Source organism: Mixophyes fleayi, chromosome 1 (genome assembly GCF_038048845.1).
Source record: "Mixophyes fleayi isolate aMixFle1 chromosome 1, aMixFle1.hap1, whole genome shotgun sequence".
Lineage (NCBI taxonomy): Eukaryota > Metazoa > Chordata > Amphibia > Anura > Limnodynastidae > Mixophyes > Mixophyes fleayi.
The window spans coordinates 197,667,925-197,694,964 of record NC_134402.1 but is presented as its reverse complement, the minus strand read 5'-3'; the positions used below and the strand labels follow the sequence as shown (position 1 = coordinate 197,694,964).

General features: G+C 39.0%; 1 protein-coding gene across 3 annotated transcripts in view; it reads right to left on the bottom strand.

Moving 5' to 3' along the window:
• Positions 1-1,484: 1,484 nt before the first annotated feature.
• The window catches only part of LOC142147777 (GRAM domain-containing protein 2A-like), a 71,418-nt gene continuing 45,862 nt past the window's right edge, over positions 1,485-27,040 (bottom strand). For 2 of the 3 annotated variants that reach the window (XM_075204742.1, XM_075204743.1), the window contains exons 7-13: positions 26,464-26,535; positions 26,158-26,229; positions 20,731-20,803; positions 18,334-18,414; positions 10,796-10,889; positions 10,506-10,613; positions 1,485-4,170 (exon numbers count right to left, since the gene is read on the bottom strand). In XM_075204742.1, the coding sequence (XP_075060843.1) occupies positions 4,155-4,170; positions 10,506-10,613; positions 10,796-10,889; positions 18,334-18,414; positions 20,731-20,803; positions 26,158-26,229; positions 26,464-26,535 (516 nt within the window). In that variant the 3' untranslated portion in view covers positions 1,485-4,154. The remainder of the gene's footprint in view (positions 4,171-10,505; positions 10,614-10,795; positions 10,890-18,333; positions 18,415-20,730; positions 20,804-26,157; positions 26,230-26,463; positions 26,536-27,040) is intronic. The other variant, XM_075204744.1, reaches the window with a different exon arrangement.

Below are 27,040 nucleotides of genomic sequence, written 5' to 3'. Positions count from 1 at the left end.
GGAGAACTAGAAGCGAGTAATGGTCTTTAGATTTAGCAATGATCAAATCATTGACAACCTTAGTCAGTGCAGTCTTGTAGAGGGTTGGGGATTAAAGCAAGACTGAAGAAGGCCCAATAAGTTGTGTGAGGCGAGTGTAGGCAATGCTCTCAAGAGGTTAGCTCGGATAGGGACAGTAATAAGAGATTGAGTTTAGGCCAGAAATTTGTTTTTTTTCAACATAGAGGAATTCACTGCTTGCTTGAATAATGACTGAAGGATAGCAGTAGAGAGAGATTACAGATTACAGTTAAGGTTGGAATGAGCACAGGAGACAGTGATTAATTGGTTTGTGAGGGTATAGGATAAAGAAGACTGGTAGTGGAGTAGGAAGATTAGATGCTTCATCTTAATCTGTGGGATCAAATGAAGAGAAGGTGCCAGAGGGTGCAGGGAAAGACTTGAGCAGTTTGTTTTTAGAGGAAAAGCACACTATTTCATGTCAGATCTTATCAATCTTGTCATTGAAGTAGAAAGAAAGCTCTTGGGCACTGATTGTAGAGGAACGCTTTGGGATGTGAGTGTTGAGAAGATATTTAAATGTATTAGAAAGGCCTTTGGGGAATAGAAGCCTGAGCAGAGATCAGATTAGAAGTATGTTTGTTTGGTAGTCTGCAGAGCATTTTGTTAGGAGTGGCAGACAGCAGTATATGTGAGGAAAGTAGTATAATTGCACCAAAGATATTCTACTTTTAAGAAAGTTTTTGAAGATGTTGTGTTAAATTTGAAGTTCATGCAGAGTGTGAAGAGTAGCTGGAGCTACCTGATTAAGGGCTGTTGTTAGGGTTTGGTGAAGATATAGTACTGCCATATTAGGAGATGGGAATATAAAAATTGGGGAGAAAATGTGTTTTAGAGAGGTGGAAAGCTGTTGAAAATGAATAGTTAAGATTGCTGTGGGTTTGTGGAGGTTAAAGTAACAGAAGAGAGCATGAAGGTGATAAGGTGGTGAGCCCAGAGGTAGAAAGGAATGCTAAGGAAATAAAAAACAGAGTACAGTCTATGAAATACAGGATCAAGGCAGTGGCTATCCCAGTGTGTAGAGGAGACTCTACTGGGAGGACGTTAGAGAAAGTATACCAATAATGGAATGTTGAATTGTTTCAATAAAGAAAAAAAAAATGTTAAAAATAAAAAAAGCTAATACCGTGTAGTTCTGATGGTTATAACATTTAGATGATGGAAGACTATATATACTTGCCCCTGCTGTTTAGAACCTGCAGATTACTGTCATTTATAATATGCTGGATATTTTAAATATCAGAGATTATTGAGTGTTACACGTCATGATCATATCATTGGCACTGAATATATTATGCTGGATGTACTATACAGCGTCCATATACATGGTTACTTTATGCCTCACATTTTGTTGAGCCAGTACTGGTTGTTATTCTGAATAGTTCTGCCTCTTATTCTATATGCTGAGATACAGGACTACACAATATTTACAATTATTGTTTATTTTAAGTGTTTAACCCATTGGAAGCAATACAGTTCAAGTGCTAATCTAGAAACATTTCCGAAAGGTGTTGCGGGAAGTCCCCACAACAAGTAGACTTTCTCCCATGAGATATACACTTAAAAAGGTAGACAATGTATGCCACAAGTGTGAATATGAAGTAATTACTTGTTACTTCTGGAGCAAATATCTGGTCAGAGAGTTAGGATTGTGACCCCTAATAACCTGGTCCTTTACATAACTAGACTACAGAATCTAGATCTTGGGAACAGTAATAAACCCCAGGGTGGCACCCACAATGATTTTATGTGGGATGCCCTCACGTCAGTTTATTTATTTATTTATTTTTTTTTTAAACACTTCTAAAAGATTAGGCTAGTACAAATGTAAATCGAAAAACTTTACTGCTTGGGGTTGTATGTTTATCTAGTACAAAAAGACAAAAGTGTGATATATATATATATATATATATATAATCTTTTTTTTCCTATGTAAAAATCTGTCATGTTATTGTTATTTCACATTATATTACAAAGTCTGTTGACAGGATATCATATCAGATAAATAGAAACACAAATTTCTTTGGTAATAATATGTTGATTAAATAACAACTTATATAAATACGCACCTTTAAAGGCTGCAATGTAGAAGATGTAATGTTCTATGTTGTACTTGCATAGCTGTGAGCTAATCAAAGAGATATTCTGCAAATAACTGCAGTAGGTTTAGTAAAACCAATTTTAAATATGTTATGATCTTTTCCATCATGACAGCCCAAATCCAGTTCTTTTTTTTCCCCATAAGCAAACACAAGAACCTGGCTTGTTATTGATCATACAAACCAGGAATTGTGAAGGCCTGTTTAAGGGTATGTATTAACTAAATAATGCTCTGCAGCTCCCATATGGCAGTTTGTGTATTCAGCTGCAAGCACCACACAGAAAATGCAGTGTAAAAGCAGCCTTTTACAGATATCATTAATCTCTATGGGAACTGCACTGTGTAGAGATCAATGGAACTGTATTCTGTGTAGAGATTAATACTCTATAATCCGCTCTTTGAACACAGATGCGAGTACATACTTATCCTTAGGGCAGTGATAGGCAACACTTCAGGGGCTGCATGAGTTGCCCTCTAACCTTCAAAAGAGCAACACATCACCCTTAATCTCGGCAAGTTAAAACAATACATATAATGAAAGAAAGTTGCCCATCTGTGTGTCAGCAAGCACATTAAACAAGTGTTACAAGCTATAACAAACAAATCTAAAAATAATCCAGGAATGAGCTGGGGCCTGAAGGTGTAGGCTCGAAGAGTCTCATGCGGTCCTAGGGCTCCTGTTGCCCATCACTGCTTTAAGGTCTATATGCACATTTGAGTCTTGAAACATTTTCTGCAATGTGTTGAAATACAGGAAGATTTTCAGTGTATTTACATAGTTTTACAATGCACCATGAACAAGTTTCATACAGTAAAAGCAATTAACATTTTGCACTGACACATTGATCATTATTGGAACTATTTTTTTTCTTTTTTTAAATTGGGTTTCACGTGTTTAGTATGCCTGCCTCTTTATGTCACATGTCCACTAGCGCTTTAAATTTGTTTAAGATTAGTAAGCTTAGTAATAGTAGCATATAGGGCAGATTCAACTAGTGAATAGGAGAGGGGGAGGGGAAAAAAAAAACTGAAAAAAACCCAAAAACAACAAAATGCTGTGTAGAATCCCGGAACGGCTGTGAAACACTACGCGGCAATTTTTTTTAGTGAAAGTACTGCTTACTTTTGCTCTCACCCCATAGAGGTGTGAGCAAAAGGAAGCATTAATTTTTTTACCGTACAATAAAATAATATAGTGCAACCGTGATGTTCTCAGGAACATCGAGGCCAATTGAATCTGCCCCATAAAACTTAAAAACACATTTCATATGTGTATTTAACTGAAAAAAAGTTACTGTGTTGGAACACATCATAAGAAAAATACCATTTGGTATGGTAACACTAGGAACAATAGCTTACAATGTCATCTCCGTTTACATGCATTTTACAAACAATAAATACACTTATTGTGTATGAGGCCTTATACAACTCAGATTTGTTGCATTACAGAGGGCAATCAATTCGTATTTTAGCACACTAAAATTTCTCACTGTGAGAAAACATAAATATATATATTAAGACACTCAGAATCTACCCACTTCTTTTGAATGAGACATGTACTCCTGCATAGACAGAAGCTATAAAATACTAAATGGCTCCTCATCCCTCCCACAATTTCTCATGCCTGTTAAAGAAAAAAATGTCTATTCTGTGCAATTCAGCTATTGTGACCAATCCTTTAGTAGATCATTTTAGAAAGTATAGCCCCTGGTCACCTCATTTCCATTGTGATTTTGTAGGATTCCTGTTACTCTAACCATAATTGAAAGTGCAGTTTTCCTGTAGTTTGGAAATTAAAAAAAACTTGGAAACCCAAAAACTTTCTTTTAGGCGTTGTTTTCTTTCTCCATTTGTTCTGGAGTCCTTTTCTCGCTCTTTCAACAATGATTTTGAGTCTTCACTCTAGCACTCATGTGGGTCTAGTCCATTAATTACCCTTTTCAACCAGTTTGTGACATAGGTGTGCCTGGCATCAATGCTGTTTGTTTTCACCTCAAGTGTCCCGAGATCTGCAAATGAGACAAAGATTATTAAATTTTGTCATATCACACAAGTAAGGAAAGACAGGGAAAGCGAGAGAGACAGAGGCACACAGATACAAAAGGGCAGTGCTTATTTTACAACTATTTTGCAAGTATAGAAAAAAAAAGGATAGCAGCGCTAAAAATCAGATTGGCCTAATAATGAGTGTAATTGATATATAAACCAATAGGCAGTCACAAATCATAAAGCATAGTTTATTATCCCATGTAAAGAATAAAAATATTAATAAAATGTACATCTCATCGTAAGACGACAAACACATACAAAACATATTAATAGAATCTATTTCATTACTAAATCCACAATGCACTGTGATAAAATAAACCTAGTAAAGGTATGCATACCATATATAGCGCTACTATTAAAGAATAAACCAGCTGAAAATATTGTAGCTATTAATGTGGCACAAATAAACAATAAAATGTGATTAAATAGCTCCACGTATAAAAACGATCTTAGTATGCCTCGGATATCAAAAAAACTTCATGGATTAGTAAGGCAAGCAGATGTAGTTACTCCGTATATTGAAGGTAATTAGCGGAGCTTCCAATGTGGTATTCGTATAAACCATATAATCAGGCTGATAAGAGGTTTCCAAATTATGTTTGTTTAGTCCATCTCCTATAAAAATTCTTCATAAAAATAGATATGATATATATAAGGAGACTCGAGTCAGCACAGATGTTGTGGTTTTTATATTTGAAGAAAAAAAGAAAATCTTTAACTTCCGTGATTTAGAGAGTGTTAATACTATTCCATTCATAGACAGCATAAACTAGCTGCTACTCTAACTGCGTAGATAAGTCATAGGCATCACACAATTACAAAGCTGAAACTTTATGGTAAAGCTTTTATTTATAACAGTTGTAACTAAAACCAATGTGCAACACCTTGTGTAATGACTAAATTGCTAGACCTTAGAGCAGTAGTAGAGTAATAGTGAATGAGCAATCGTCTTTCACTTTGTTTTCCTATGTGAACACAGTATTATGTTTAGTGTGAGCTAAACACCTCCCCTTTGCTTCCGTTATCTATACCTAATCACGGAGAATTCCCTGGTTTCTGTAGACCAGCAACGCTCTTACTTCTGCCCCTCACCTGTCTCAAGACAGTGTTGTTTTCAAAGACATTCTCTGAGAACTTAACATTCAGGCAAGGAGGGTGCCAGGCATAGTGAAAATTAAGGTTATGCCCTTCTGCTGTCCCCTCTCACCCCATACTCTATTACATACCAAATATTACTCCCTTAAATATATGCATGTATATAAGTATTCTTAAAATGTCGGGTGGGTACACTAGATTCTCAACCATGTTCTCTTCACCTGGGCTTATCAACACAGCTAGTCATTAGAAGGAGTTGCAACGGCTTCTGGCTAGAGGTTTGCATTCGTCCATGTTGAGCAGAAAGTGCCATTCAGCTGTAGAACCACTTGTCCAAAAAGACAGTCATGGGTTAATTCAGGGATCGGTCATGGAGTTTGTTAGAAGAGAGTTATCTATTAGGGGCAAACAAATGGGTGTCCTTTTCCTTCTTCAGCTATAGCCAGGCTTCCCGAAGCTCTTCTCCGCTAGGTGCCTGCTGAAACCCGAGGATTTTCGGAAGGCTCAATGGCTGACCTTCGCTATGTATGGACACTATTCAGCAGGGAGTTGTTGCTCTGGCAGCCCCACCACTGTGGGAACTGGAACAGGCTTAAAAGAGGAGCCTGGCTGTTCAGGCCCTGTTCTACCAACTACAACAGGCAGACAGGGTTTATTACTCATGTTGGACTGGTCCAAGATTGTGTCTATTTGGATATGGAAGTCTCTGTGGACTTTGTTTCTTTTTGGACCTGCAAAAAGCACAAGGACATTGACCTTGGTTACTGCCCCACTGGCAGACGAGTGAAACAGTGTTGCTTGATGACAGAGACAGTGTAAATGGTGATTATAGTCCTTTTAGGGTAGGGTAGAATGGTAGGCTCGCTGTGCGATGATCCCACTGGATTTTATTACTGTTTTGTATACATATGTCTATTTTTTTTTTATATATATATATAAAATCAAGGTTAAAAAAAATGTCTTTCCAGTTGGTTTGCCTAAGTGATTCTGAAGTCAGAGGTACTTGGTACATTCACCTAGCGCATAAGGTTGCCTCCAGTGGACCTGCTAGGCTGAGCGGCCCGGTATCCTGAAATTGACAACATGCTGCCTCAAAAGGAGTGAGAAGAGAATAGATGAACACTCAGACATGGGGGGTCTGGAGGATGACTTTGTTCAAGATAAATATAATTCATTATTATTGTTTAACTTATTGAACTACACCAGTTATTCTAAAAGGTATAAGCAGCCATATTCTAGTCAATGGATCTGATTATCAAATCAGTATCGTATTATGTACCCAAATTTACGTCATCAAAACCTTACCATTGTCACTGTGAGCATCCTATCTACTATAAGATTGCATTCCCGGGAGAATTGAATGTCTGTTCAGAAAATCTACTTCCCAATTCTCCACACCCAGAATATACACTTGTTAATGTCAAGATTCCCTCATTGCTGGGAAATACTTCATTCCTCCTTGATGGTTTATGTACAAAACGGCCGTAGTGTTATCCGACTGAAAACAGATGGGCCAGCAATTCAATATATACTGGGCTTCTGCAAGTACACTCATCACCACTCTGTGTTCCAGAAAGTTGATTGGGAGCTTAGATTCATCCTTGGACCAAAGACCCTGGAAGAGAAGGAGAAAAGTCACAGCTCCCTATCCTTAAGATTGGCATTCGTCGAAGGTGGAAACCATCTTCCCCAGCAGCTTCATGAAAAGCAGAACTGATGTACCTTAGATTCATAGCTCTCCTCACCAACACCTGGAGAATAGAGAGCTTGTCGTCCGGAAAGAAGACCCTCTGTACCAGGGTATTGAAAACTTGGCCCAGAAATACCAACCTCTGATTTGGAACCAGGTTGGATTTTTGAATTCAAAATTCACCCGTATGATTCCAGTACCCGGGCTGTGCTTTGGAGTAAAAGATTGTAGAGATAAGGCACAATAGAGATTCCAATAGTGATTCCTTAAGATCTCAACAGAGCGGTCATAATTATCATTAACATTGTGAAGACTCGTTGCGCAGGGGCCAGACCAGACAGTAGGGCCCTGAACTGGAAGGGAGTCCTCGAACGGAAATCTAATCTGATTAGGCAGTACTGCATCCCCTAAACAGAATATATATAGATATGTGGACTTCTGGGTCAACATGGGTTGAACGGACTTGTCTGGTTTATGGACAAGAGGCTTTTTTAGAGCCACCCATTTTATTTTTTCCTCGGGAAGGTCTGTGAAAAGAATATTGTGGACTGAGCCCCCCCTCAAAGATGCAGGATGTAACTCCTGTCCATAATGCCCCTGTTACCCACAGGTATAAAGGATAGGCATTCCACCCAGGCCTGCTTTCCCCTCTGCTGTCCCCCATGTGTTGAAAGGGATTCCCTGGAAAGAGAGCTTTTCTTGGATGAAACAATGCATGAAAAGACCATAAAATCGGTCCCATAGACATGGACGTGTTGACTGGGAGGAAATTACTCTTACCACCAGTAGCCTGACAGAGAATTTTGTCAAGTTCAGATCCAAAAAGAACTGCACCATCATACGAAAGGGCTTCCAAAGACTTCTTGGACCAAAGTCAAAAAGCTCACTTAGCAACTACAGCCAAGGCAGAGATCATTTAGCTGGAGAGATGCATCACTGCAATCCCTCCAGAAGCGGATCAGATAATTTTTCCATGGCCTGGTAAACCACGCTGCCACATAGATGGGCTTTAAAATGTTGTCATTCCATGAAGCTGCCCCAGAAAAAGGAAGAGTGGTAGACACATTCGACATGTCAAGTGATTAAGACACGCGCCACAGGAAACGTGAATGGAATAACAAGTTTCTTATATGGCTTAGTCCATGCCTCCTCCAGGAGCTCTGGTAAGTGAGAAGACGAAGGAAAAGAGACAGCTCTATACTACTTTGTTTTAAATAATGTCGCCTCAGCAGCCTGAGAATCATCCACATCTAACAACATTTAAAGCCCGACGGGTTGCCGTAACCAGTTTGTCAATGCCCTGCTGGCATTTACATTGTCTCTGAACCTTGGAGTCTCTCCTATGAAGACGACACTTGTGCCAATCAAAAAAAAACAAAAACCTTTCCAGTGTCTTGGCCCAGGCTGGTTCAGCCTGGACCATAGCCACAGAACCTGTTGCTACCTTAGTGACCATCTCCAGCATGAGTGTCTGGTACAGGTGCAGCCACAGAGAGATTTAATGGATTTACACTCGCCTCTATAGGACTGAGCAAGGTATTGCAACCAAGCAGGTTCCACCATCTCAGCTGCATCCCTCACAGGTGTGTGTGTATCATGGATCTCCACTTCAAAGGCCACACACCATGAATCTGGTTCTTCATGTCAGTTTGGAAATTTTGTTTGGCACCAGGAACAGGCGAAATACACAATAGACTTCCCTCCTCCAGCTTTGGTCCCTTTCCTGACAGATTATAAAATGTACATTGCGACCAAAACAGAGAGTGAAAGAATCTGACCTAGAATATTTAATTCTGGCGTAGCTCCCTCAAAGAAAATAAAGTAAATTAGACCATAACCGGGCTGCCAACTCTTTGGACAGTTAACATGAACTGAGGATGAGTGAGAAGTTGGGAGTACCATTAAGTGCCCACCTGCTACATCCTCACTTCACCCCCAAGGTAGCAGTGTCCAAAAGATAGGATGAGTAAAAAAAAAACCAGAAAAAAAAACAGGTTGCCAAATGAACTTTGGCTGAAATCACAGGTATTCAGCTTGTTATGTGTAGTTTAGTGGTGTCACCAGGATGAATATTTTTACTAATTTCTACAGGCAATAATTATAAATACTTCATGATCACAGGTCGCGGAGGGGTTCTTCCCAGATTTCTTTTGTTAGATTGAGACATAAGGGGAAAAACCAGCCCCACTTAACATCTTTTTTTGAACCATTGTGTGATGTGGAGCCAGACTATATTAAAAACAGTCTTTCCCCTTCCAATGTGTAGCTCTTCCAAGGGTCACTAGGGGTCCCTTCTCTGCATGAGACTTTCCCAAACATTTTGACAGTTTTCAGAATGTTTCTCAATATGTGGTACCTTATGGTTGTGAAACAATTTGTGAGAATCGCATCCGTAACTTGACAGCATATTGTATACATAGGAAATAGAAGCAAATAGCGTAATAAGTCTTTCCTAAAAAATAATAATGCTAACCTCCGGAATCTGTGACGTGTGTAAATGTGGCAAGATTTTAATTTATATAATACATGTAAATGAAAGAAACCATATAAAAAAACTAAACCTGCCCCTTGAGCTTTACAGAACACAAACATTTAGCATAATGAAAATTAGATATATCTGTGCAAGTAACAGATATACATACAAATATACATTTTAGTATTCACAACTGAAAAAAAAAAAGATTTATTTTCTACCAATCATAGTGAAATTTGCTTAATGTAAGCATCTCAAAATGTTATCAATTGTATATGGTTTTCTGCAGGACTGTTATTGCCTGGTGTTATAGTGTGGTGAGTAACACCCTGAGTTTACTACAGTGAATAGTAACAGCACTGTGTGTTTCTTTCAGTCTAGTAAGATTTCCACTTATGTTTAATGTGAAAAATTAGTGCCACTATATTCATGCCTGTGTTCCTTTAAACATTTGTTCTATAGCAATAGTTATAAATAAGAAAAAAAGTAATGGTGTTAACTGGGGTTTTCCAGCTCTAATCAATATTCTCAAACACTTTTTTTCTTTTTAGTAACAATTTACAATATCAAACGCTCTACCATTTTAAGATTGACTATTGGGAGCAATGTTTCACTGGAGCCTGCTGAGAACATAGAACCTATCAGTATATCAAACAGAACCCATCCTCTTACATTCTCGGATTTTCACAATATTCATTTTTCTCCCTCAGCTAATTTTCTGCTCATTTCTCCTGCATTTTACACCACACAATTGTCCATATATTTGGAAATATGGGTGTCTTTAGCCCCAGTACAAAAAGAATAGAGAGGACACAGATACATCAGCTTTGCAATACTTTAAAATATAAAGACTGAACCTGGCACTTTGCTTTAAGGAACAGCTATAAAATGTACTTAGAATAGCTATTTTCTGTTGTTTTCAAATCCCAATGTAATACTTCAATAGCACCAGTGTATTTTTGTGTAAGGGTGGAGAACCACATTAAGATTAACACTTTACATATTTTGTAATAAAGGGAGATATATTATATACTAACCTGTGGGCCTCTCCTCCTTCTGGCCAAGCTCCCATGATATTCAGTTGGTTTTCCAGTTCCATGATACGTAACCCAATATATCCGGATGAGAACAGCAGCAGTAAAACCCTTCCAGAATAAAGGAATATACCTGTCAGTGATTGTTGGGTTGCATCTTCAAACTAGAATCTGGGTGCAAATGTCATATCAGGTGGGTGTGCAGTTAGTGAGAAAATAGGAGATTGAGGTATATGGTATTATTTTGTTTAGCCCAAACTGATGCTATGCCAGATATGTAAATGATGACTCACAGCAGCATATAGATAAGAAGCAGAACATTCACAGCCCTTGGATCTGCCCAATGGGTTTGCCTGGTATCCGAGGTCTTCCCCTGACACACATCCCCTAAAGAAAATCAAATAAGAGAAATACAATTATATAAAAAATCACCCACACTACAAGGCTATCATCAAATATTGATAATTAAGCTGGGCACGCACTGGCCGACCCCATCACTCAGCCAGTGCCACATGACAGGAAACGGAGGTGGATCACTTATGACTTACACTGGGACAGGAGTGACCATCTTCCAACATGCCCAGTAAACTTTAATTCAATTTAGATCATATCATTACTTGATATTGCACTTATTTTGGTGCCAAATATACTTCTATACTGGGCCAATTAGATGATACTGCTGGCAGTGTGCAAAGTGGGGCCAGCTTTAGAAATCTAGCACATTTATAAGTAGTTTTCTGGAGAAGATCTAAGGGCACATCCTCACAAATGTTTCCTCTAGTTGGATTCCAAATAGAACGCAACTCTGGAAACCACTGTGTAATTAGTGCAGCATACAGATCCATTGATGTTTATCCTGTACCTAATGCGTTGCTTTGTCAGTAGCAATGTGTGCAGGTAGAAGACCACGGGAAAAAAATTATGCCGACACCATTTTCTTATGGTAACTGTCATATCGCATATTACATTGCCGTCTGTGAAAATGACAACTTCTCTCAGGGGCGTGGCTTGAAATCCAACATGGCCGACGGCTTTTGATGAGAGCTCCGGTCAATATAATCTAAATAGACCAGGTAAAAGACGCCGGAGAAACGTCTGCAGTGACCCAGCACCAAATACCGTGCCCACAACATCCAGAGACACTGTTGACCCCAGAAACTCTGTGCGTAGACGCAGTCTGGATTCTCTATCTCTCACTGTCTGCTCTCCCCCCAGAGCTTACTTTGGCGCAAATAGAGCGCCTCGATACCGTGCTTCAGTGACGAGCTTTTACCCCACACAAACTTGGGGACATAAACTGGAGGAGAAGTTCATCAGCCCTATATCGATATAGAAGTAAAGAAAGGGCTGTATTGCGACTGAGGGTAGCTGGGGGAACTTTTGGCACGAACGGCGCTTAATGGCAGATTCAGAAGCCCAAATCCTCTGGAAACTAGTTAACTACACATTAAGGAAACTACAGATCAGCAAATCTGATCCTCACAACTTTAATATTAATCTGAAATAGAGGTGAGTTACTTGTCACCTCACAGAGCACAGACTGACAGATATACTCTGAATACCTGCTTTGGGCTGCAGAAACATGGTGACAAACATATAGGCAGCAATTCATACAACACAAATACTGTGCCATATCTAAAGATTGAGAGTACTATAAATGGACTTATTGAGTGCATTCAGAAACTTTTTATTGCTATCTTTATCTGCAATAATCCTGCTCTTTCAACCCAAGTTCAACATACAGTGATTGTGTGTCAAACTACAGCTAAGTAGTTTACCAATTTCTGCATAACTAATTTATGAGATGCAATATCCAAATGTAACACATACACACACACACACAGGGATTGATACCCACTCTATCTAGTTATAAATGAGACTATTCTGATCTTTTCTATTCAAAACACTAATTTTGGATATTCATTCATTGAAATGGATAAATATGTGAACGCATCTGTGTCTAGCAAACCACAACGTACTGAAAATGAACGAAAGCGGGGAGCGAGATCTGCAGCTCAAACTAACAAGTTAGACGACAAAGAGCTAGGTGACACTTCAACAAATATGGTTGCTAATCCTTCTCCTTCTATGGAACCATTAATGCAGCAACAGGTAAATACGTTTACCGCAGCCATACAAGAACTCAAAAAGACCAAGTTTCACAAACCACTAAACAAGTCCAAATGAATGAGATGCGTATTGGAGAAATCATGCATGAAATTGAGTGTCAGAAAACTCTTACAGCTTCTTTGCTTAAAACTCAAAAACAAAATGCTAAACAAGTTAGACGACTTGGAAAATAGATCCAGGAGGAATAATTTATGCCTAGCAGTCCTGCCTAAAGCAGTTAAAAGCACAGCTTTGCTATCTTTTCTTTCTAAAGAGTTGCCCAAAATTTTGGTGATAAATGAAGAATATGCTAATGTTGATATTGAACGTGCGCACAGGCTGGGACCGTCAAGAGAGAACCTGAAAGAACGGCCTTGCACAGTCATTTTTAAATGCCTCAACTATATGCATAAGACTGCTCTTTGGTCGGCTTCAAAACTCTAGGCTCTATAACCTGGGATGGTAACAGTCTACTGCTTTTCCAAGATTACTGCGAAAGTTAGTAGGGCAAGAAAGGAGTCCTCCCCAGTGTGTGCTCCACTAGTAAAGAAAAGCAGGAAATTCTTCCTTATGTACCCAGCACGGTTGAGGATCTTTGATGGCCACGATTATAAAGACTATGACAGCGGATGACGCGCAAGCTTTCTTATCAGAGATGGCAGCTGAAGTTGAACCAACAAATCAAAGAGACTGATCTAGCTCAGGACTTACCATAGTTGTATAGCGGCTTGACATTTCTGCAGAGAGAATGCTATCTTTGAATTCATATTCACGTAACTTTGTCATTTTGATGTTACTTTTCTCTTTTACATAAATGTTCATATTATATTAGTTGATAACATTACATGTGATAAGATACTTGGAGTTTATAGATGGGTTATGCACTTGTTGCATTGGAAGCAGTTTGAGTCACTAAGGCGTTAGTGGCTTTTACCACTATGGTATGCTAGTACTATTCTGTATAATAGTTTATCTATCATAACTTTTGCCTACTTAGTTAATGTGATACAAATGTGTTTTGAATATCCGGTAAACTTAAAATCTCTTACAAAAAATAAATAAAAGGGATGGAAATTCAGACCCTATTATTTTTTTTTATAAAAGTTCAGGATAAGAGTAGTCTCTTTTCTTTTTATAATCATTCCATGAAAGAAGTGGGTTCCCTTGTTGGTCCATTTTGTTGTTTTTTTATTTTATTATTGTTTTTGCAGATATTACATCAAAACTAGTATGTTTGTTCCTCACATCTGAATATGTTCAGGCATCATGATTATTATGATGAACTACATATGTTTCATTTATATTTGATGTTTTTACCTCTGTTTTTATTCCTTCTTAAAGATAGTTGTCTACCCTTCCAACTTAAATCTATCAGGCCTAATGTTAAATTGGAGTTCTTGGGGGGGTGGGAAGAAGAGTTTTGCTCACGATATGACAAGTGTCATTACCAATACAAGGATGTTTTTGTCTGGTGTTTTCTACACTATTATTTTGAAGAAATGAACAGTATTTCTGTATATGTCATAAATTTCTAATAGACAAATGGCTATGTTAAAGTTCTGTTCATGGAATGTTGGAGGCATCAACTCGCCTATCAAAAAGGAAAAAATTGCTAACCTACCTAAATAAATCCAAAGCAGATGTCACTCTGCTTCAGGAGACACATCTGACTGATGCAGAGCATGACAAGCTATCCATGCTAAAACAGAAAATTCTGGTGTAAGCATCATAGAATAGAAAATCAAGGCGGGTGGCGATTTTAGAACGGAAAAATTTACAAGTGGACATTCATCATAAAATAATTGATAAAGAAGGGAGATATGTCATCTTAGATGCTACTATTGAAGGCACCAAATATGCTGCTATCTGTAATGTATATGCCCCAAAAAAATAAGCCATTTTTATTACAATTGATCAATAAACTATACACATATTCAGATTCACTTCTCATAGTAGGCGGAGATCTTAACATGGTGTTTTCTGTACAACTGGGCAGATCGAAGCAGTCAATACAAAGAAGGTCTGGGAACAAACTTGGAATACGGTATATTTCAGATCAATTAGGTTTGATAGATATATGGAGAGCTAGGCATCCAACTGATCTAGAATATACGTGCATGTAGGCAGCCCATAATACATTTTCTCAAATAGATTACTTCTTGATCTCCCATTCTCTAGTTACTAAAACTATATCAACAGGTATTGAACCCATAGGTTGGTCTGACCTATTGGGAAGACAGACAATGGAGATTTCCTGCTAACCTTTCTGACACAAGGAGTTTTCAGGAAATGTTAAAATCAGCCTGGGACGCTTACATACAGGATAACCAACAGCACACAGATGATCCTATGCTGTTTTGGCAAACAGCTAACAGTTTTGAGAGGAGATATAATTTCTTATATGACAAAATACAAGAAGAATCAACAGGCGATAAATTTAGAAGCCCAGCGTGAGCTGACAGAATCCTTTACAATATACAAACGCCACCCTACCCCAGAAAATAGAAATAAATATAAACAAAAGCAAATATATTTTGACCAAGTTATGCAACGACAATGTGATTGCTAAACAGATGCCAATAAAGTTTTGACAAATTTGGTAATAAATCAAGTAGAAATCTCTCAAATGTATTAAATGGGACTAGACTGAATAGCAGTATTACCTCATTACAAGCACCAAATGGAACTATTAAGCATCAGGGGATGGAAATTATAGAGATTCAAGTTCTTTCTACTCAAAGCTCTATTCTCAAAATCCTATAGATGTAATTGCATGCGATTCCTTCTGGGAAAAAATGTCCCTACCACAACTGACAAATAAAAGCAGATGTCCTAATTCAGCCTATTTCCACTGAAGGGGTCTTGAAGGCGATTAAATATCTGAAATCTTTTAAATCCCCAGGCCCGGGCGGGTTTAGCAGGGAATTTTACAAAATCCTTCAGGATAGAATAGCAGTTTTGTTGACAGATTTCTTTAATTTAATACTCACATATAAAGTCCCGCTATATTTTAATAGTGCCATTATTAAAGGGCTTCCTAAACCGTCGAGAAATAAGGAGTTACCAGGGTCATATAGGCCCATTTCCTTACTAGATGTAGATTACAAATTTACGAAAATAATGGCGGAACGACTTAAAATATTGATGCCAAACCTAATTCATAATGATCAGACAGGTTTTATATGGGGGCGACACTCAGTAACTAATGTTAGAAAGATTCTGGCAATACTTCATGCACTGGAAGGGTCGGGGACGGATGATCCTGCCTTACTACTACCCTTAGATGCTGAAAAAGCGTTTACTCTTGTGACATGGGATCATTTGTTCAGGACCCTTCAGAAGTTTGGCTTCCCTGACTGATATATTAATACTCTGAAATCCTTATATCACTCCAACACACAAGTGTTGACTAATGGTTATCTTTCATCCTCATTTAAGGTAGAAATAGGTAAAAGGCAGGGATGCCCGCTATTCACGCTACTATTTGATTAAGCATTAGAGCCTCTTGCGGTGGCATTAAGAGAAAATGTTGACTACATGTGCAGAATAATGAGGCTAAGTTGGCTCTCTTCGCGGATGACATGTTGCTAATGGTATCCAATCCAGAGAGATCAATCCTCGCTATTGTTCACATTATACAGGAGTTTAGCTCCTTTGCAGGATACTAAATAAATTTTGATAAGTCAGAAATGTTGCCATTATCAGGTACACAAGCTATAGTGGGCAATGCTTCTTACGTCTCATTTAAATTTTGCTATAATTCAGCATAAACTACCTGGGCATCCACATACCAGCAAAAATGCAAAATCTTTATACTGTCAATTACCCTTCTATCATTAAAAAAAATCTCAGTGGTCTTAAAACTGGCATGACCTCCCATTATCTCATTTAGGGCACAATGTGGTCATTAAAAGTGTCATTTTCCCAAAGCTATCATGCCCACTACAAATGCTCCCTGTAGGTTTAAACAGGCTGGACACACATATTTGCACAACTTTATTCTCCACTCTAAAATGCCTCACATAGCCAGGAGTAAACTGATCCTTGGAAAGACTCATGGTGGAATAAGCTTGCCAGATGTAACCACATTCACACAAACAGCTTTATTTCTGTTACAAGCCGCGACGGTGCTCAGCCGTCGCAACTCTCTAGTCACCTGCATCCCAGCCGTCTCCATGACGACCGGGACGTCACTTTCTGTACTTGCCCCGTCCGTTGCCTAGGCAGCGGCCGGGACACTGTGTAGCTAGCGTCGCGTTCCGGCATTAGGGGCAGCCGTGCGCACGCGCAAATCTGTCAATTTAATTATATTTATTAAGCAGCTCCCGAGGCCGATTACTCCTGCTGGTCTCCTCTGCAGCCATTGGCCAATCTCTGTATTTAAGGCAGGGAGGGCTTAGCCTCCCTGTTGGTTATAGCGCTCAGTATCCTATCAGCTTGCCTGCTCCTGTGCTGTTTGCCAACTTTTGGATTGACTACTGTGTTTAACCTTCTGCCTGGAACCTGGACCTTGATTGTTTGCTCGTTGTCCTGACCTTTGCTTTGTTATCTGACTCTCCTTTGATCGCTGCCAGTCCTGACCATCTGCCTGTACCTGACCTCGTATCCTGCTAGACCTTTGGCTTGTCTTTACACAGCTTGTACCATCTCCTGCTACCTCGGGCGGCAGTACGTTCATAAGCTTGTGCTACTTTGGTGTAATTCCTGGAGGCATCTGAGTACCTGTGAGCATAACCAGCAATATGGGAAAGATGGCTGCTATAGGTGAAGACCTCTTCTACTGGTTCTACAAGCTCATGATAATACTGTTAGCTGTAACAATTTCGTTACATCATTGATTGGCTTTGTCACTGTAGTTGCTACACTAATCAAGACCTGAAAAATACTTTATTTTATCCATACTCCCCAGCTGCATTATTACATTTGCCTAAATCTTTGATACCAATACAATATTGCAAAAGTATTTTTTTTAGACACACATATAAAGCCTGGATTCATATAAATAAAAAGTATAATAGGGATTTTAGATCTACCAGATTCCTACCGATTTGGGGTTACCCTGCATTCCAACCTAGTTTGGAAAATGCCAATTTTCTTATGTGGCGTGATAAAGGTATGAAGGCAATTAAAGATATATTCGATCCAGATGGCAGGCTTTATACATTTGACCAGCTGTGGGGAAAAACAGGTATACCAAACTCCCAGTTCTTCATGCATCTTCAGATTCGACATTATAGAACTTTAGTCATGCAACCGACAAGCCCCACGCAGGAGTCAGGTGGCTTAGAAAATCTACTTCCCTTCTTGATATCCTCACCCTTTAGAATTAGATAGAGATTTTATATATATACATATATATATATAGATATATATATATATATAGATATATGCCTGTGAGATATATGCTCTATGAATCACCTGTAAATGTATTTCCTGAGCAGTAGTTGGTGACTTCCAGGTAGATTCAAAATGACGGGTTAAAAAAAAAAAAAAAAATATATATATATATATATATCTTGCACTACTTTACCAGAGGTTTTCTGAAGTTTCTTTGTGTTTGGAATGCGAAGCAAGTGAGCGCTTGTGTGGACATGCCTTAGTATGAAAAACACAGGACTGCACATATAAGAAAATAATACAGTAAATTTCTTATAGACAATACAGACTAAATACAATTATTAGGGCTGGAAAATTCTTAAAAGATTGATAAGTTCACACATACCATTTATGAAGTTACCTTGAGCCTGGCCATCTACTTCGCAGGGAACAGATCTTATTCTATTTTGGACCTGGGGCAAAACAGCTGCAGGTAAAAAAAAAAAAGGAAAGGAAACTGCAGTCAGACTTTGTGTGAATATGCCACACTACCATTATTTGTTTTTGAAAAATCCAACTGATTAGTCACTTTTTAGGAACTGTAGCAGATAAATCATCATGTTTAAAATGACTTAAGTGGTGACAAAAAAGAAAATGTATAAAATATTTTACAAAATTAAAAATTGTTGGTCTTAATTTTATGGTCTGCATAAATAGTTTACTTAGCTTGGTACGTGTATTTAAAATGTAAAAATAAATGCAGTGAATGCATTGTAATAGCAAAGATATTTACTTTCTCATAGCTAGATTATTAAATTATCCCACAAAATCTAAGAGTGGCTAAAGCCTCAGGCCAGAAATTATGAATAGAGATATGCAGATCGCTCTTTACTTGATCTCTCTTTACTAAGTCAACCAATGCGTCCAGGACTGCTGGCTTTCTAAAATGGACACAGCCAGAAATGCAAAGCCATTGCTGCAATTTGCATGCAGCAGTTTTGAACTTATTAGCTCTCACCAGTGCAATATATGGATTGGATCAATGGCTTCTGCAGTAGAGAAATTAGGGAGTACTCAAACAGCGCACTCATTAGGATTATTGGAAGGTGGGTTAGAAGAAAGCCAAGAATCAGCACCTTAAATACATTAAAGCAGTGGTTCCCAAACTGTGCGTCTAGGCTCCCTGGGTTGCCTTGCCGATCTCACAGGGGTGCCCCGGCCAGGACCAGTGGTAAGCAATGCGGGGGACTACTTGGTAATAATTTTGGCTTAGGGGTGCCTTGAAAAAATTTTGAAGACCCTAAGGGTGCCTTGAACTGTGAAAGTTTGGAATCCACTGCATTAAAGGCATTCTTATAAAGAAAGGGATCTACATTCATTTTGGGCTCATCCTCCAGGACAACTGATGTATATATGTGGCATGGATGGTAGCCCAGAAAATTATGTAGATAGTAATTTCTCATGCAGAATCTCATATAACATGTTCAGGTGGACAGCATAGGTGACGTGGTACAGAGATCAATAGATTTTAATGTAGCGCTACAGCCTTAGCAGATTTCAAAACTATTTAAGTAGAAGAGCTTTATAACAAACAATATAAACTTACAAAAGAGAGAGAGTGCTTTCTCACACAAATTAATCAACAAATAGTAAAGCAGGCCAAGCACTAAGCAATTACATTGAACAATTTAGCTTTTTTTCACAAATTGCTTAGACATCTATTTGGTAAGCCATAGATCTCTCTGTAATCAGGTATTCCAGAAAATCTAATTGTTTGAGGGCTGATCTGTCACATCAAGCGACTGCAGTAATTAGGTCCCATGTGATCTAACTGTTTGGTCCTACTTCTAGCAACTAGTTAAATGAAGGACTGGAATGTATTTATACGGATCCCTGAGGAGGAAACATTAACTCATTTGTAACAAAGGGAGATACATTGCTAAATGTCATGGGAGCATGTCTGAAAAATAGATTAGAACCAACAGAATAAAAAAAAATAATTAAGTAGCATTTAAATGATAGGTTATATCAGTGGTTCACAAACTGTGTGCCACGGCGATATCACAGGGGTGCCGTGGCCAGGGTCGGTGGTAAACAAGGCGGGGGACTACTTGGTAATTATTTTGGCTTGGGTGCCTTGAAAAAATTATTGAGACCCTAGGGGTGCCTCAAAGTGAGAAAGTTTGGGATTCACTGGGTTATATTATACATTTTTTAATGTGTTTTGCCTACCTATGTTGGAAAAATTTATTTAAATGATAAGGTAAACAGTTCAGTCTTCTCTTGGTATGTAGCCTGTTGGTGAGCAGGCCCTGCAATACTAGGTCATTTGCTCAGGAGAATGCTGCTCTCCTCTTCTAATCATACGCATGCAAAGAGAAAGGGTTCCACGATTGAGTTTTATGCTCCTATGTACACACTAGTAAACTAAATTTCATGATACACCGTATCATGTGTAAACATAGTAAAGTTTGTGTTACAAATCACTATGTTCTAAAGCAAGCATGGACACATTTTGCCACTCGGTGCACTGTTCAACTGGAGTGTATTGATATATAATTTTACTGTGGCTAATCAAGCAGCATAACTGCTCCCGCTCATGCTAATACAGTATGTACAGCACACTAAAAAGAAAATTTAAAATTTCACTCAAAACTACACATCATACAGTGTTTTAAATAGATACCATTATCTTCTAAAAAAAAAATATCTTTATAGAAGTAGTAAACCTGACTTGCAGCATCAGTGACTGTGTTTGTATATATTGCACTTTTCTGTTATTTCCACTGCCTTTCTCACATACCCACTTCGCTGGCACAGGTCTCTGCACTGTCCGATTCCTGATGGATCTGCTCAATGTCAGAGTGACTGGAATTCTGCAAGAAAAGTAGAACTGTACAAGAGTGCTACATACAAACAGGGCTCAAACCAGTTATTTCACTCAGTAAGCAACAGATTTGAAATTAGTTCTGTCCAACAATTAAATACAAAAATAATTTAGGAAAAAGTTCTACATTTGACTGCTCGTTAGCTCCTCCTATACCTTCTGGGAAGTGTCACTGAACTAGTAGCTTCTCCTGATTTGCCATTTGGGAGTTAAATCTTAAAAAGGGCTTGTGTTTATCACAGAGGATTTATTTACATTGCACACCACAAGTTGCTCTATTTTTCTACTGGTGCACCTAGATATCCCCCCAGCACATTTCAAGGTGTATGGCTACTTTTCCCTTTTAGAAGATGTTCCTGCAAGTGTAGGGAGGTGGAAAGATCTGAACACACAAAATGTCCAAAAGTGTAAATAGGACACCAAAGTCCAACCTTCTAGCACTTTAGTACCAACCCTTTTCATTCATTAAGACGTTCACATTTCTTCTAAAATACTGCTTGGTTTAACCTTGTGTAGGTCTTAAATTAAGAGTGAGGGGACACTGGTGCTCTTTTTTTTTTTTTTATTACACGTGGCCCTTTTGTGTGTTCAAGTCCTTTTATGGAGTCGAAATGGCTATGTGTCTTTCCTAAAATGTGTAAAATTTGTACCGTATTCATCCCTAATTTTGTACCCTATTCATCCCTTTATCTCATTTCAATAATCACAATCCAGAAAATTAAATCTCGTTTTTGCATTGCTGCACAAAACTAGTTCCATCAATGTTCATGTTCAACAATTTGCAAGAACCGTCCTGGTTCCACCTAAGTCTTCCCATGGACCTGCACAAAGTCTGCTTCTCTACAAATGCCACCATCCTGCTCCTTAAGTCCATGCACTCTGATGGAAACTAAGTGCACTAATCATTGTGTGTCAACAAAGAGAAGTTTGCTGACATACCCCAGTGGGTTATGCGCTGAATGCAAAGGTAGCCATGTTAATGGTGCTCCCTCAAGTGACGTGGGAGTCAATTATTGGTAAATTGCCACTTTATTGTCGCAGTGACATTAACTTAGGTAAAATTACAGTTGATGAAAATACAACAAAAATATACAAATACAGAAAGATATCCACAATTGTTTCTAACAATGTGGCTATTTTAAGTTACAATAAGGTGTAAAGTGCCTATATTTTTAATTGTTTAAAAGGTCAACTGTCCCCCCACTCCCATTTCTAAACTGCGCATATTCCAAATCATGATTTTTTTTTACCATGAATTGATCAGGACTCAATTCAATGAATCTATACCAGAGATACTTGCAGATCTTTTTTATTTATCTGCATGGTTTCACAAACGTCCCCTCCCACATCACTGTGTATAAAAATAGTTGTCTTCTAATGAAATTTAACTATCCTGCTGCATCTTAACTGACCCCTATAGTTTGATAGACATTGTTTTCCCTAGTTAACATTTAAATGTACCTATTTTTTAAGGTGCACTTTTGATGAAGTGTTGCTGGAATGATGGCAGTTACTGTATATTTTAGCTGAATCTACTTTGCTTGTACCTGTCAAAGTTAGGATATGTGCAAGGATCTGTGTACGATTACAAAAAACATAACACTCATACCTGCTGCATATTACCCTGGAGTTATGCTCACAGTTTATTTTACTTGACATTTTACAGAATGTCTCTTTTGTGAACATAGAGAACTTGCAGTTATTTATTAGGGTCAACCCATCACATAATTGTGGGGAATAAGGCCTAAATCATGACTGCAGTGTAAATAGGGTATATCAAATGAATCCATTGATAAACTGAGCTACTAAAGTGTAAAATGCGAAGTCAGAAGGACTGTTGTATGTTTGTGTCACGGGCACTAGGAGTTTTACCCAGAATTCACCAGGTGGAATTTCACTTTACCAGAGGAGTGGAGTCTAACACAGTGGCTGGTCTTCTCCAGGAACTCCCGAAAGGAAGTATGGTTTTAGCGGCTGCCACTGTGCAGGTCGCGGCCCTCTGGGAAGTGTGGTGAATATACGGAACTGTACAACTGAATAGGAAAGGGAATGTCAATGATATAAATGCAGAGTCTCTGAACAATGGAAACAATGGTAACACGGTAGACTTATGAGCAGTAATAAAAGGAGGAGAAAGTTCCAAAGTGCATTAGCACACAGGTAGCATACAGCAGACCAATATATGACAACTGGATAAAGTCTATGGAAGGACCAATCAATAATGCAGAAGGAGAGTCAGCGACTCGCAGCTATACTTCAGAGGCACTATAGGCTTTAGACCTAATAACAGGTACTGTGCAAAATAGTAGGGTAAGCTGCTCCTGACATATGTTCCCGCTGGTAAATGTAAAGACTTGTGCAGATGCTGGTATGATACTAGATAGCGTGGAGCGGTCTGTGACCGGTAAGACTCACCACTGATGTGGAGAGACGACTTGTCCAGGTGCAGGTATGTTACCAGGTAGTGTAGAGTGGTCTGCGGCTGGCAAGTTCTACCACGATATGGAGAGAAGGCTTGTCCAGGTGCAGGTATGTAACAAGGTAGCGTGGAGTGGTCTGCGGCTGGCAAGTTGTACCACGATATGGAGAGAAGGCTTGTCCATGTGCAGGTATGTAACAAGGTAGCGTGGAGTGGTCTGCGGCTGGCAAGTTGTACCACGATATGGAGAAGGCTTGTCCAGGCGCAGGTATGTTCCACAGCAAACAGAGAGCACGAGTAGAAACCGGAAACACCTCGGAGTCACAAGGGAATGAGAACCAAGAACAGGCAACGGTAATAGAGTAGCAGGTGCCTTAAGTAGTGAGAGGTGATTGATTGACCAATGAGACTATGAGCAAGGTTTTAACAGTCCGTGGTTTCTGCAGATGCGCAATCCATGGTCAAGATGGCGGACTGCCGCGGTGCAGAACAGGCGCCGGCAAGAGAGAGAGAGACCCATGTCCCAAACCAGAGGCACTTACCGTCCGGTGAGTGACAGTTTATTTATTTGGTGGCTCTGTCCATCTCAGTGATAGAAGATAGAGTCACCTGTAGCAGCTTCAAAGGCCTCTGCGGTGAGCTATATCCTGGCTAGAGATGCTCATTGACCCCCGTGAACTGGTTTTGGATCTGGATTAGCTTCGTGTTTTGGTTTTGGCAAAACCGCACTCATGTGTTTTGGATTCTTTAGAAAGAAAAATCCTAAAATCACATAATTTTGCTCTTTTTTTGTTCCTACATTATTATTATTAACCTCAATAACACTAATTTCAAGTCATTTGCAGTCAAGTTTGACCACCTCACAGATCACAATATTATTTTCATACACTTTCAAAGAAATACTGCAGCGACCTGGCTGGATGCTAAGCGACAGAGCAATGACACAAACACACGGCACACAGCTGTGGCAGAAAAGAAAAATGGTGCAAGATGGAGTTGTCCTTGGGCCCGCCCTCCCTCCCACCCACCGGTATGTTGGATCTTAAAAAGGAATCCAAAAGTTACGAGATCCGACAATGTAACGAAGACGTTTTGCCTCGTTTTCTATTCCGAAAAAGCGTGACAGTACCGAGCGCCGGCTCAGTACTTGGATCCCCCAAGTTCGGGTGTGTTCGGTTCTCGAGGAACCGAGCCTGAGCATCTCTAATCCTGACACAAGTTAGTTTTTTGGACACCTGAATAGACTTTGTGGAGCCGTTCACAGATTGACATCCTTGCAGACAAAGGCAGCATTGGAAGGCTGCCTATACGGGTATATAGAAATAAGAACTTCAAAGAAAATGTATTCATATTTTGGGAAATCTGTGTGTACTTCATACTGAGGAGCAGAAATCACACTAGGGTTGTGAATGACAGGTACTAGTGCTATCAAGGCACAGCTATAATCACGTGCCTTTGGAAATGGTATGTCACATTGTCATAATTCCATCATTGGTATTTAAATGTGCGGGAGATTATGACCGGTTGATTGAAGGGGGAGTTATGTCTCTGGGATATATATGAAGAGTTACCAAAAGTCAAAACTTTTAGAATAATTTGTGAGAAAACTATAGTGACACCCAGGGGACATACGTGGCCCACTGTTAGCATTAACACTGTCCCTGTGAAAGCCGTCCCATTTAATTTTGCTAAAACCTGTGTTGGGGAGGGGCAAATTGTCAGTCCACATTTGTAAATTGTCCATCTTCCAAGCCAATTTCCTATGGCACAGATTATACAACTCATGTTAGTTTAGCCCCTTTTATTTTAAACTGCTTTGCTTGTGTATGTTATGTCAATTGTTTATTCATTGATTTCATATCTGAATGCCCTGTACTTTTGTATATTAAATCTATAAAATAAGTGGTGTCCTTGATACAAAACAAAACCATTAGCCTGTTAAGAAGAATATAGCTTGACCAAGTTAACCCTTTGAATGCTGGTGTGTGATTTGTTAATACATTTGACGAAAACGCCTAGTGTGCGCTTGCATTTACATTTGTGTAACACTCTGGAGGTGTGACGAGTTAACCCTTTGATTGCGGGTGTGGGCTTTGCTAACCTGTGGGTAGCCAGAAGCCTTGTGTGCCAGTATATCGGGGTTCTATTGCCCGTATTCGATAGATTGTGGCAAACCTGAAGTGTGTGGGGCGATTCAGCAGGTCTATAACCCGTATGATAGGTAGAGACAGACTTAGTGAGTGCTGGAATTGTGTGTAACCTCATACAGTAAACACCCAAAGTCACGAAAGCTGGGAGCCTGTTCGTGACAGTCTGGATAATCTGAGATTTATTACAATAAATACACAATGCTGGGATTAGGCACTGTAGCAATATAGCGGATGTTGTAATAACTACTCTTGATAAAGTAGTTAACATAAGCCAGACATACAAGGTGTGTCTTCCATAGGTAGAATATTTTCTTTCTTTTTTGTGTAATAACTATTCTGCAGAAGTAGATTATTCTTCGAGATCCTAGGATGCTTTGACGCTAATCATCATCATCTATTTATACAGTGCCACTAATTCCGCAGCGCTGTACCGAGAACTCATTCACATCAGTCCCTGTCCCATTGGAGCTTACAATCTAAATCATAACATACACACACACAGACCAGAAAAACGAAGGTCAATTTAATAGCAGCCAATTAACCTACCAGTATGTTTTTGAAGTGTGGGAGGAAACCGAAGCATCCAGAGAAAAACCCACACAAACACAGGGATAACATACAAACTCCACACAGATAAGGCCATGGTTGGTAATCGATCATGACCCCAGTGCTGTGAGGCAGAAGTGCTAACCACTAAGCCACCGTGCTGCTTACAAAGAATAGTCTCAGACAAACAATACTCTTTAATTCTATGGGATGCCATGAGATCCTTACCAGAATTTTGTTGCACTGCTCGGAACTTGGCTCTACAGGAGATGACAAGGGAGTGCTGCAAGCACTGCCATCCTTTAATAGAGAAGAGAGATATGGTAGGTATATTTCAAGCAACTATGTGAGAACAAAGTACTGATAAAAACAATGTAACCAATATATAGAAATACATGTTATTTGTAAATATATGAATTACTCTGAAAAGGGTAGACCATGGTTTCTGAATGTTATAAAGAATACGGTGGAGGAGAGGCAAGATGAATCACAAAGCAATGAAAGTAAATAAATCAGCAAACCTTGCACACTTACCTGCAAGTTAGTACATACAGCACGAACAGCATAGTAACAAATCTCTCTGTTCCGTAGAGACCCAAACAGATACTGAGAAGATACAAAATGGAGAATATATATTTATTTTTTTAAAATAATATTTTTATCATTTATATAAACAAGTTTTACAAACATATGACATCAAACAAGGAATTGTATACAGTAGGTAGTACAATACGATGGAAAGTGGTAATGGTAACAACCTTTATAATTATGTCACAAGTATGAAGACGCAGGGCACAAATGTTGCATTAGTGTATACAATTTAGAAAAGAGAAACTTGAAAGTATGGGTGGACAAACAACGGGATGATGGGGGAGAGCGGGGGAGAATAGGTAAGGGACATAGAGGGAGTTAAATTCGTCAGAGTTCGCTGAAAAGCGGTATTGGTATAGTTAGTCAGCCATCACAAGATAGTGAGTAGTATATGGGAATTGTACATGAGAATTTCAAACGGTAGATAAAAAGATGTCCAAGGAGTCCACACAGCATGAAATTGTATTGGGGTATCGTTAAGAGTGGCAGTAATACTTTCTATGGAGAATATATTTAATAC